The sequence below is a fragment of the Anastrepha ludens genome, chromosome 5 (genome assembly GCF_028408465.1).
Source record: "Anastrepha ludens isolate Willacy chromosome 5, idAnaLude1.1, whole genome shotgun sequence".
Lineage (NCBI taxonomy): Eukaryota > Metazoa > Arthropoda > Insecta > Diptera > Tephritidae > Anastrepha > Anastrepha ludens.
The window spans coordinates 124,221,301-124,232,803 of record NC_071501.1 but is presented as its reverse complement, the minus strand read 5'-3'; the positions used below and the strand labels follow the sequence as shown (position 1 = coordinate 124,232,803).

Sequence of the window (11,503 nt, the reverse complement as noted above, 5' to 3'; positions counted from 1 at the left end):
ATTCAAAAATTGTTGAAAACATTTGCACAAAATGCCTCAAAAATCTAAAAATGCAAAATACAAATTTCAGAGCGAAGTGCTATATGCCAGAAGGCTTTCTTTAAAAATCGTGTATTACCGATATATAATGGGCGGTTATTATTTATTTTGTTTTTGTTTAACCATTAAACTTCAATTTTTGAAAATATGTAGCAAAAAAGTTTATATTTTTTACAAGAGAGTGTTGAAGTTTACCGTTGCAATATGGCAACAATATCGCGAAAGGGTTAATGGGGAAGGGGCCTCTGTCCGGCTGATTGATGTCCTCGTAAGAGAAAAGGTTGACATCACTGCCATTCAAGAGATGCGATGGGCGGGGCGAGGCTAGCAAAACATTGGACCTTGCGACGTCTATTACAGCTGCAATGTAAAAGAGCGCAAATTCGGTGTTGGATTCGTTGTTGGAGAGACACTTCGTCGCCAAGTACTGTCGTTAACTCCGGCATCTTGCAATAATCCGTATCAAAGCGAGGTTCTTCAACCTCTTGCTCATTTGTGCCCACGCTCCGATGGAAGAGAAGGACGATGCGACCAAAGAGTTCTTCTATGGGCGATAGAAACGTTCCTATTAGCGCTGTCCGCCACGACATAAAAATCGTACTTGGCGCCTTCAACACAGTCGGAAAATTCAGCCTGCATAACAAAACACCCGTACGGACAGAGGCTTATCGACTTCGCCCGGGCCCGAAGCATGGTAATCTGTAGCACCGAATTCCAGCAAAAGAAGATACACTAAGCTACGTCGCTATCTTCGCTTCTAGTGTTTTAGATGTGCATACGATCTGACGACCGAACATCGACTCCGACCATTCCTTCGTTGCAGTCAAACTGCGCACACGTCTCTGTGCAGAAAAATACTTACATCTTCCTACGCAAAGAAAGTTCGACATCGAAAAGCTGCAATCACAACAGACAGCCAGTAGATTCATCACTCGCCTGTCGCCATTGCTCTCAGAGAGTACTGCTCAACAATCCGGTATGCACAAGCAATGGAGCAATATTTCTCGTTCTTTGCCGCCGTAAAGAAGAAATCAGATTTCACCGAGCCCAAAAAAAAAAAACAGTTGGTACAACGAGAAATTTCATGCTGCCGCGAAAGAGAGAATGCTGTATATAGATCCACACTGTGAACGGGCGCAACGCAAGCCATGTAGGATCGCTACCGGGAGCTAAAAAAGGAAGAAAGACGTATTATCAGAAGGAAGAAATATAGACCGAATTGCGTAAGTGCGAGGAGCTTGAGATGTTGGCCAATAGGAACAACGCTCGTAAATTTATACCAGAAAGTTCGGCTGCAGAACTGTAAGAATAAAGACGGCGATCTGCTGACTGACGTCCAGAACATACTTAGGCGATGGAATGAAACCTTCCTGAATTTGTTGAAGGGCTGCAGTAGATGTCACAGAGTAGCTGTCGTTCCACTACCCCACCACGACGGGGTGCGAATAGCAATATTGTGGCTAAACAATAACAAAACCGCAGCACCCGACGGACTGCAGGCTGAGCTATTCAAACATCGCGGCTGAGGACTAAGTGGGCAATTAAGTAATAAAGTCCTCTTACGATGAACAATATTAACATTCTATGAGGCTCTCATCATGACCTTCCTATTGGAATGAGCTGTATGAGCTTTACACCAATAGTAGACATAGTGTAGCGAATAAAGATTGAGTGGCTCTGTTGGTGCATCATGCCGCCCGAATGACGAATGGATCCAAAAGTTCCGGCTCTGAAGGTATTCGATGCGGTTCCAGCTGGTAAAACTTGTGTTCTTGTGTCGGAAAGATCAAGAAGATTGGCTTCACTCAGTGTGCCCAACTGGCGCCGGTTAGCACGAGAAAGAAACGGCTTGCGCGCTTTGTTAAACTTAGTCAAAATCGCTTAAGTGGTTGTTGTACTAATCAAGAAGAGGAAGGATAAAAATGCCTTAGAGTGTTGCTAAAGCGGAATTGAAAAGAGAAAAAATCGTTGAGATGTGGAACAAAATCTTGGCGCTTTAGCCACAAAAGAGACCTCAGCCGGCTGACTATTGATCTGCCAATTTCCAGCAACTACTCACTTCGTTCAATGACCTTTGGCCTGTTGCAATTTGCAACATACTACAGTTAATTAGCAACAAATATGGAGGTCGTTATTAGAATATCTGTGGAAGCTTCCGCTTTTTTTACGAGGAGGAAGCATTGAAAGCCTAACCCCGTCAGTGTGGGACTTTAACCCGAACTAAACCTCCTACCGTCAAAGTACCGATCCCCCCGGTACAACCGTTAAGTATTCGTCGGGAGGCGGTTTGAGCACTAAGCTCAACGTCCGTTATTGTCCTGATGCAATAAGTCGAAAGTAGCATCTGCTTGATACCACCCACTGTTTAGGTAATCTGACGAGAGAGCCACCCCTGTCATAACAGTACTCCCCCACGCACCATGTCTCTGTCCATACCACAGAAACGTAAGTTTCTATGTCTGGTATCGTCAGTTTACCTGCATCCAAATAAATTTATCTAGAAAGTGGTCCTACAGCACAACCGTAAGTTACTAAATCTACTACTACAGGAAAAGTTACTACATCTACTACTACAGGGAAAAGTTACTATATGTACTACTATCGAATTTCAGCTATTTAGTGCTATGCTTTCGCTTTTTCGCCTTCTCTCCATTTGTCTCAAATCATTGAGTACGAACGCTGACAATTTTTTGATACAATCCCATACTTCTTTAGATTGTAGCATGTGTGGAACAACATTGTCCGGTGTTATTGGTTCTGCTATTTGGTTCTCCAACAACTCTCGTTCTTTATTATATCTTTGGCAGTGAAAGAAAATATGCTCCACATTTTCATTAGCCTTGCCACAAAATGAGCATATAACTCCATCATCATGGCCATATGGTGGTATTCTCTAAAACAACCATGTCCTGTCAGGAACTGCGTCATATAAAAGTCGACATTACCGTGTTTTCTATCGACCCATGCCTGCACATCACTAATGAGTCGGTGTGTCCATCTCCCTTTGGTTGTTATATCCCAGCGTCTTTGCCATTTAGATAGGCTCTCGTATTTGATTTCTTTGCGCTCCTCTGCTATTAACGACCTGCCAAGGCTTCGGCTTTTGTCATATATTCTCTTATTTTCCAGAGCCATTATATCTGGGGGCATTATGCCAGAAATTACCCCGATAGCTTCATGGGATACAGTGCGAAAAGCGCTTGCGACGCGAATAGCGCTCAGTCGAAACAGAGATTTTGTACTCTTGCCGTATGTTTCGTATTTTAACGCTTGTCCCCATACCGGTGCAGCATGCATTACAATGGATTGGGTAAATTTTGCCAGTAGTAGCTTTCTGTTCTAGCTTTGCCCGCCTATGTTAGCCATTATTCGAGATAGCGCCGTTTTTACCCGTGCTGCTCTCTCACAAACTTTTTCAATGTGCACTTTGAAATTTAAGCGTGCATCAATCATGACTCCCAAGTATTTCAGCTATGGTTGGGTGTTGATGTTATGCCCGTCTATGCTTAGTGTGATGTTCTCAATTTTTTTTCTACTTGTTATCGGAACTGCTTCAGTTTTTTGGCCCGCAAGCTGTAGGTTTGATGATCTAAGCCAGTTTTTTAGTTTGTGAACTGTCGCACTGCATATAGTCTTGATTTGATGAAGCTCTTTTGCCACTATTGCCAACGCAACATCATTCACGTATCCGATTAATTGGACTGCTTTTGGTATAGGGATGCGGAGGATTCCATCGTAGAGCACATTCCACAATAGAGGGCCCAGCACAGAGCCTTGCGGTACTCCCCCAGTTACTCTATATTGCTTAACTCCTTCGTCTGTGTCATAGAGTAGTATTCTATCTGACAGGTAGCTTTTTATCAAACGCAATAGATATGGTGGCGTGTCCAGGTTCCCTAAAGCTTGCATAATGTGGGACCAGCACGCAGAGTTAAAATCATTTTTTACGACCAATGTTATGACGGCGCAATACTCCTTGGTATCATGCATCCATCTTGTTCCTTCAGTGGCATTTTCCGCTATTGATTTAAGTTTTTTTATTGCATCAATTGTCGAGCGCCCCCTGCGGAAACCATATTGGTTGTCGGACAAGCCTTCTTTTTCAGTAACGTGCTGCTCCAAACGATCAGCAATAAGCCGTTCTAAAATTTTGCCCATCATATAAATCATACAGAGGGGTCGATACGAGCTTGGTTGACCCGGCGTGTTATTAGGTTTCGTCAAAAGGACAAGTAGTTGCTGCTTCCAAATTTTTGGGAAGACACCATCTCGAAAACACTTTTGATATGTCTCCGTGAAGGGTTTTGCATCTTCTTTCAGTGCGAGTTTGAGAGCTCCGTTTGGTATTCCGTCTAGTCCTGGAGCTTTAGTGTTTCCAAAACGACCCAAGGCTGTATTTACCTCTATTTCCGTGACAGTAGGTATATCTGTAATAAAAGATGCGTCTGCTGTTAGTCGGTATTCTTGCTCATCTTCTTGCCTTGGAAAAAGGGTTTCCACAACCTTTTTTAAGATAATAGGACAAGTCGGCGCTTTTCCTTTGCAACCACTAATCTTACACATCACCAACTTATACGCTCCTCCCCACGGATTTTCATCAGCTTTGGCACAAAGTTCTTTGAAGCAGGAAGCCTTGCTTTTTTTAATCGCATTTTTGCGGCCTTTGCGTTTCATTTTGAAGATTTCCCGCAGCCTTTCTTTTTCTCATTCCTCTGCTTCTTTGGTATTGAAGTCTAGCCTTGTGGCAAGCGCCTCTGAGTTCAACTATATCGCTGTATGCCGGTTTCCGTATGTAAGTGTGTTTTTTCCTGATGATTGCAGTATCACAGGCTTTGGTCAGGCGTGTTACCAGTATTTGAGCTTGCTCATTCTCGTTGTTTATGTTAGTTGGATGAGCGTTTAGCATAAGCTTAAAAATTTCGTCGTCCATGGTTTCGATCTTCCACCCTTGTGTCTGGGCTTTTTTAGCAGGCTTGTTCTTTCCTTTACTTTGTTTCGGATGCATTATTTCGATCATTATGGCCAAGTGGTCGCTGTGGGTATAAATGTCGCAAATCTGCCATTTCGTCCTTAAAGCTAAAGATCTGCTTATAAAAGTTATGCCAATAACGGAGCCACGACCATTCTTCTCGAAAGTGTTTTTTCTTCCAGTATTCAATAACACAACGTCAAGTAAGGAGAAGGGTTTGAGAAGTGCTTTCCCTCGTTGGTTTGCACACTTACTTCCTCATTCTAAGGCCCATGCATTGAAGTCTCCAGCTATTAAGTTTGGCGTTGTTGTCAGGGCTTCTCTGACCTGTTCGTCAAGAATCTTTTCAAATGCTGCTTGAGGTAGGCTCGGCGGTATATAACAGCTATATATATGTACACCAGAAATTTTTGCTTTAGTGTAGCTGGTTTTGTCTGCAAGTTGCCCCTCTTGGATAGTCTTATCTCCTAGAACTCATGTGGCTGCCTTCCTTGTTACATCCGAAACCCACATTCCAGCGTCTGGCTTGTTGTATTGTTCACATATTACCGCCACGTCTGCGTGCTGTTCGTACATTGTTTGCGTTAGAAGATCTTGCGCTTCCCTGCAGTGATTTAAATTTATTTGGGTCACTCTCATTTTCTTTTTGTTTTACATGCTGTCTGGTAAATTGGACAGTTTTTGCTACCCATTTGGTGGTTGAAGTTAGATCTTCCGGCTTTATTGCACACAATACAAAAAGGTTCCCTTTCACACGTTTTTGCGAAATGAACTTTCCCACCACATTTCATACAGCACTCACTCCTATCTTCAGAATTTGTATATTTAGATGCAGTATGTCCATATTCTAGGCATCTAAGGCGTTTTTCAATAGGTGCGCTTCAACTTTTTTCCGATAGGGAGAGCGAACGACGCAATATTTTTAATTTTTCGCTTGTCATTTGTAAACTTCATTAGTATACACTTCATCATGGAACGCTACACGCTTGAGCAACGATTGCAAATCGTGCAAATTTTTTATGAAAATAATCGTTCTGTTGTTGCTACTTTAAATCCAAATAATTCCAAAAAATCATCTTCAGTGATGAAGCTCACTTTTGGCTCAATGGCTTTGTCAACGAGCAAAATATGCGTTACTGGGCAGAAAGCAATCCACACGTGATTCATGAGGCACCGTTGCATCCCGAAAAAATCACTGTTTGATGCGCTTTACATGCCGGCGGCGTAATTGGCTCATATTTTTTCGTTGACGAGAACGATCGCCACGTTACTGTGAATAGAAATTGATACCGCGACATGATAAACGATTATTTTTGGCCACAATTGAATGGTATGGACAACAGGACGGGGCCACAAGCCACACAGCACACGCTACAATTGATTTGCTGAAGAGTAAGTTCGATGAGCGCATTATTTCCAGAAATGGACCGGTCGAATGGCCGCCGCGCTCGTGTGATTTGAGGCCTCTAGACTATTTTCTTTGGGGTTATGTGAAGTCATTGGTCTACAGTAACAAGCCGGCGACGATTTGTGAGCTCAGAGCCAATATTGAACGCGAAATTACTGGAATTTCGGCCGATTTATGCAAAAGAGTGGTCGAAAATTGGGTTCAACGATTGGACTTCGTAAAACGTGCACGCTGTGGTCATGCAAAAGAAATCGAATTTCATACTTAAATGTATATGTTCAAACTCGATAATAAAAAAAAATAGTTAAAAAAGTCAAACCGTTTGTGTTTTATTCAAGAAAAAAGTTGAAGCGCTCTTACTGAAAAACCCTTTATAACACTTCGGAAGGTTCAGTTTTTCACGAATTCTGCAAACAACCCATCCAACCTTGATTTTTTCTGCGTTCAGTAAGTACTCTGCTTCTAGCGCTGGAAGACGTATAGCGGCTGTTTGGGTACCTGCATATGCCGGTCTTAAATTTTTAACTGAGCTTTCGCTGAAGTTACTGAGCTCCTTGACTTATGAGCGGATGGCATTGACTATATCATCCTTCGTGGTTATTTCGTCTAGGTCCCGTATTTCTAGTGACTGCTCGTGTGTTAGCGCTTTTATTTCCGCCTGATCTCCCAGTAACTTAGCAATGCCTTCTTTGTATTCTCGGGCACGCCCTGTCTGTGCTCTTATAAGTTGCAGCAGTATCTCACCTCTGGCTGTCTTTCTAATTCGTGACATCTTTTTTGACCGCCCTCAATATGTCGCTATATGACATGTTGCCAGTTTTTGTGATAACTATGGCATCAGGCCTCGGAGTGGGCTCATCCTCTTCTTGCTTTTGTCTTTGTTCTTTCGCGTCTTGTACTTGACTTTCACCCAGTTCTCGTCTCTTGGAGTTTCCACTCTCGCAGTTTTAGCTGGGCTCTTATCTTTATCACAGGGCGTAATAACGTCAGCTTTTCTGGCCAGTTCTTGCGATATTCTGCTCCTTTGTGTGCAGAAGGTCCCGCATGCTATTATTTATCGAGCGCTGCGGATGTCGCATCAATTAAGATAGTTTGTTAATGCTCTCTCCTAGTTTAGCAAGGTAGTCCCGTTTGGCTTCGTCTGGTGTCTCTGCAGGTCTTTTTTCGCTTAAGGCGGGTGGAGATGACCCTGATCTTATATCACGCAGCATAGGTGATGTCTTCTCTGGGGTTCGTGCCAGCTTTGATGCCCGTTGAAAGGAATTTATAGCTGGGCTATCTATTTTCCTTGTAGTATTATCTGATACGTTAGCCAAGTGCACCACCATCGTATCATTGCAGTCGTTGGATATCGACGGCCGGGAGCCTGCTTGCTCACTCCTCAAAACCGCTGGCACTGGGCTTTTTACACCCTGCACCGTAACTTTAGCATCTTTTCTACTTCCATCCATGTTTTATTATTCAGGGATCCTACCCATATCATTTTAGACCTACTGACAGGTGCTCATTCAGCCTCTCCTAACATAGAGGCAGACGCTGCCTAAGGGTGCGTGCATGTCAGAGATGCGATAAGCGATAAGAGCGTCGATAAGAGCAGCGACAAAAGCATAGCGTCGAGCTTTAGTTTTGTGTGGTGTATAAAACAGAGCTGCGATAAGAGCGTTAGTTGCATTTGCAATTTAAGTTTTGAAAAGCGAAGAGCTATAATATTTATAATAATGAGTGATTCAGAGGAAGAAAATATGTTGTTGTTGACGCTTACTGCTGCATATTACCACCTACATAATACTGTAAGGGGAAAAAGTCAGTTTTCGGCGCATCCTATAAACCAAGCAAGACTAGAACTCGGGGAATTTCACCATCTCTATGATAGTTTGAGACAGGATCCAAAAAAGTTTTTCGAATATATGAGAATGACAAGCGATACATTCGATTATATTCTGTCTCAAATTTCGGATCGACTGCAGCATAATTGGCAAAACTGCCACAACAGACCAATCTTGCAAGAGGAGCGATTGATGCTTACAATAAGGTACATACGTACGAATAATTTTATTGGAGAAAAATTAACATATTCATTGGTAAATAACAAAAAAAATGAAATATTTTAAACATTTAGAATATTGTGAATCTAAATCGGGTATTCATTGTTTTGTGCATTGTCATCACATCTAGCCGTGGTGTTTTCAGTGTTACATTCAATATAAATAGGTATTGATTTATTAACCAGTTCATGTATCAGCTGCAATACTTTCATCCTGTATTCTAGTTTATGCAATGAAGTAATATTTTTCAGATGAGGCAATGAACTTTTAAAAAAAGAAAGATCTTCATCATCCTCACCTTTGTTTGCTCTCTTTTCTTGCAAAAATCGAAGTTTTTCCTTTTCCATTTCAAGCAACGCATTTCCAATACCTTCTTGTGAACGCTTGACCTTTCCTGGTTTTGGGGAAGAATTTAAAGGTTGGCGTGAAAATGATGGAGCTTCAATTTCTCTCGTTTCTTTTGAAATAGAATTTTGCATTTCACTTTCATCATCATTTAAAATTTCATCCATCAAAGAATTCATAGATTCATCTTCAACTATCGCTGGCAAGTTGCTGCTGGATTTCCTGGCAGTAAACTGATCTTTTAAAAAGGACAATTTATGAAAATACTGCCACGAACCATTGTAATCCGCCAATTGAGCAGAACCAGATTTTGGTTTGGAAATGCTTGTCAACGTATTTCTATATTTGTCACGTAGTCCTTTCCATTTATTGCGAACTACGGGCACTACAATAATAAATAAACAATAATGCCAATTTTTAAATTAATTTATTTTGTTAAATTTTTTTTTTTAATTTTTTTTTAAAGATATTTATCAACTGGTCAATCATTTTGGAGTTTAGCATTTTCGTTTCGAATGGGTGCTTTAACAGTTGGACAAATTGTAAAAGAAGTTGTTAACATTATATGGGAAGTGCTTCATCCCATCCACATGAAAGTTCTAAACGAAAGTGATTTTTAAAAAATTGCGGAGGAATACAAAAAGTTGTGGGATTTCCCTAATTGCATTGGGAGTATAGACGGGAAACACGTTCGCGTACAAAGCCCTGCACATTCTGGAACAATGTACTACAATTATAAATTTTTTTTTTTGTATTGTTTTACAAGCATTAGCGGACGCTAATTAAAAGTTTATATGCATCGATGTTGGTGGTTACGGTAAACAGAGTGATGGGGGAACATTTAGGGCTTCGAATTTATTTGTATATTTAACCGACGGAAGACTAAAAATTCCTGATGCCTGTGCGTTACCAAATTCTGACATCATTGCACCTTTTGTAATTACAGGCGATGAAGCTTATCCACTTTTACCTTATTTATTAAAGCCTTTTGGGAGAAACCAATTAGATGCGGACAAGGAATATTATAATGCTAGGCTGCCAAGGGCGATAAGAACGGTTGAATGTGCTTTTGGTATAATTTATTCCAAATGGAGAATTTTAGCTACAGCCATTCAAACCAACCCAACCTTAGCTGAAGTTATAATTAAGTGCATTTACTTACTGCATAATATAATTATTGATAGAGAAGGAATTGAGCACCATTTGACTCAAAACTGGACTTCAGTACCTAGAAATATTGCATTAAACCAAACTGTTGTAGAGCGACAGAATCAAATGCAGAACTTTTGTCATAATCCAATTTAATAAATATAAAGTAATAACACAATAACAAAAAATAACCGTTTTTATGCGACAAACAAAAAGAAATATAATATGTACTTGTACATGCTCAAACAAAAGTAAACGGTAAATTTTTGTTCTTACTATTATTATTAATTACTATGTATTATTGATATTTGAGCAACAATTTTACAATAAAAAACATGAAAACATATTATTGCACTTACTTGTTGTATTGAATTGCAACAGTTTATCCAAAATGAACCTGTTGTGGTGATTTGGATATTTTTGATCCCAAATGGCAGGTTTTAAAAATAGTGCACTTATAAAATCTTTTGTGTCCGTCATCGATAATAGCGAAGAAATTACTAACCTACAATTTCTACGCTCTTATCGATGATAGCGAGCGAAGAGTGAGTTAGCGCGCTGCTCCGACATGCACACTTCTATTAAAATACATGCATTAATTTTCTACGCTTCGCTCTTATCGACGCTCTTATCGCTTATCGCTTCTCTGACATGCACGCACCCTAAGAAGCCGCTCAATTTGAGTCAGACGCTTTAGGATTTTATTTCTGGGCGGTATCGGCTCACCCCGTCACAGAGATTTCACCGAGCAGAATAGCCTTTTCAACTATGCCTTCCATTTTTGCCGCTTTTGGTCGGGGGCTGCTTATTAAGTATTCGCAGCTAACCTACATATCTATAGGCCGTTCAGCTATCCGCCACCTTGCTGACCCCCACAGTAGCCTAAGCTCAGCCATATGTATGTATGTGTGTATGGTTAGAAAATGGTGCAGCTCGACTAAAGGCCAACTACAAAATGTAGCAGTAATGTTTTTCTTTCACACTTTTGGTCATGAATTTGCTTATTTACATACATACACACATATGCACACATACACATCCACACACATATCTAAATAGTGGATACTGAAGTCAAATCGAGGAGGATCTTCGAAGAGTACATACCTACTTACGAATGAGCTAAGCGCAGTTTTGAAAGAACTAATAACAGTTATTAGCAGATGTTGCTGTTACTCAAACATTGTAATTTTCTCCTGCACATATACTTATAGACGCGTGCACTTACGTATGGAAATCGCTCATTTTTCAATCACTGAGTTTGTGGCTGCGTCTGCCGATTTATGCCAGTTCACCAGCGCGGCAACAGCAGCATCTCCAGCACTTTCCAGAGCCGCTAATAGGTCATCAAAGTGAGTGCAGATTACGCAAATCCAAACAAGCACATAAGCACACCAGCATCTAAACACACAACACCACGCAAGCTGAAAATGTGTTATTTGAACTGTTGGTGAATGCTTAAGAAAACAAACGAATTGTTGAACAGTAAAAAGTGGCAATGGAACCCATTGAAGAATGGGCAATCGCTGAGAAATGTAGAACAGCTGACTG

At 40.9% G+C, this 11,503-nt stretch overlaps 1 protein-coding gene across 1 annotated transcript; it reads right to left on the bottom strand.

Moving 5' to 3' along the window:
• Nucleotides 1-8,252: 8,252 nt before the first annotated feature.
• On the bottom strand, nt 8,253-10,397 carry LOC128865192 (uncharacterized). The gene is made up of 2 exons (XM_054105290.1): nt 10,315-10,397; nt 8,253-9,191 (listed from the first exon to the last, which is right to left on the bottom strand). Coding segments are annotated over exons 1-2 (645 nt in total). The 5' UTR covers nt 10,316-10,397; the 3' UTR covers nt 8,253-8,547.
• Between the last annotated feature and the right edge of the window lie 1,106 nt (nt 10,398-11,503).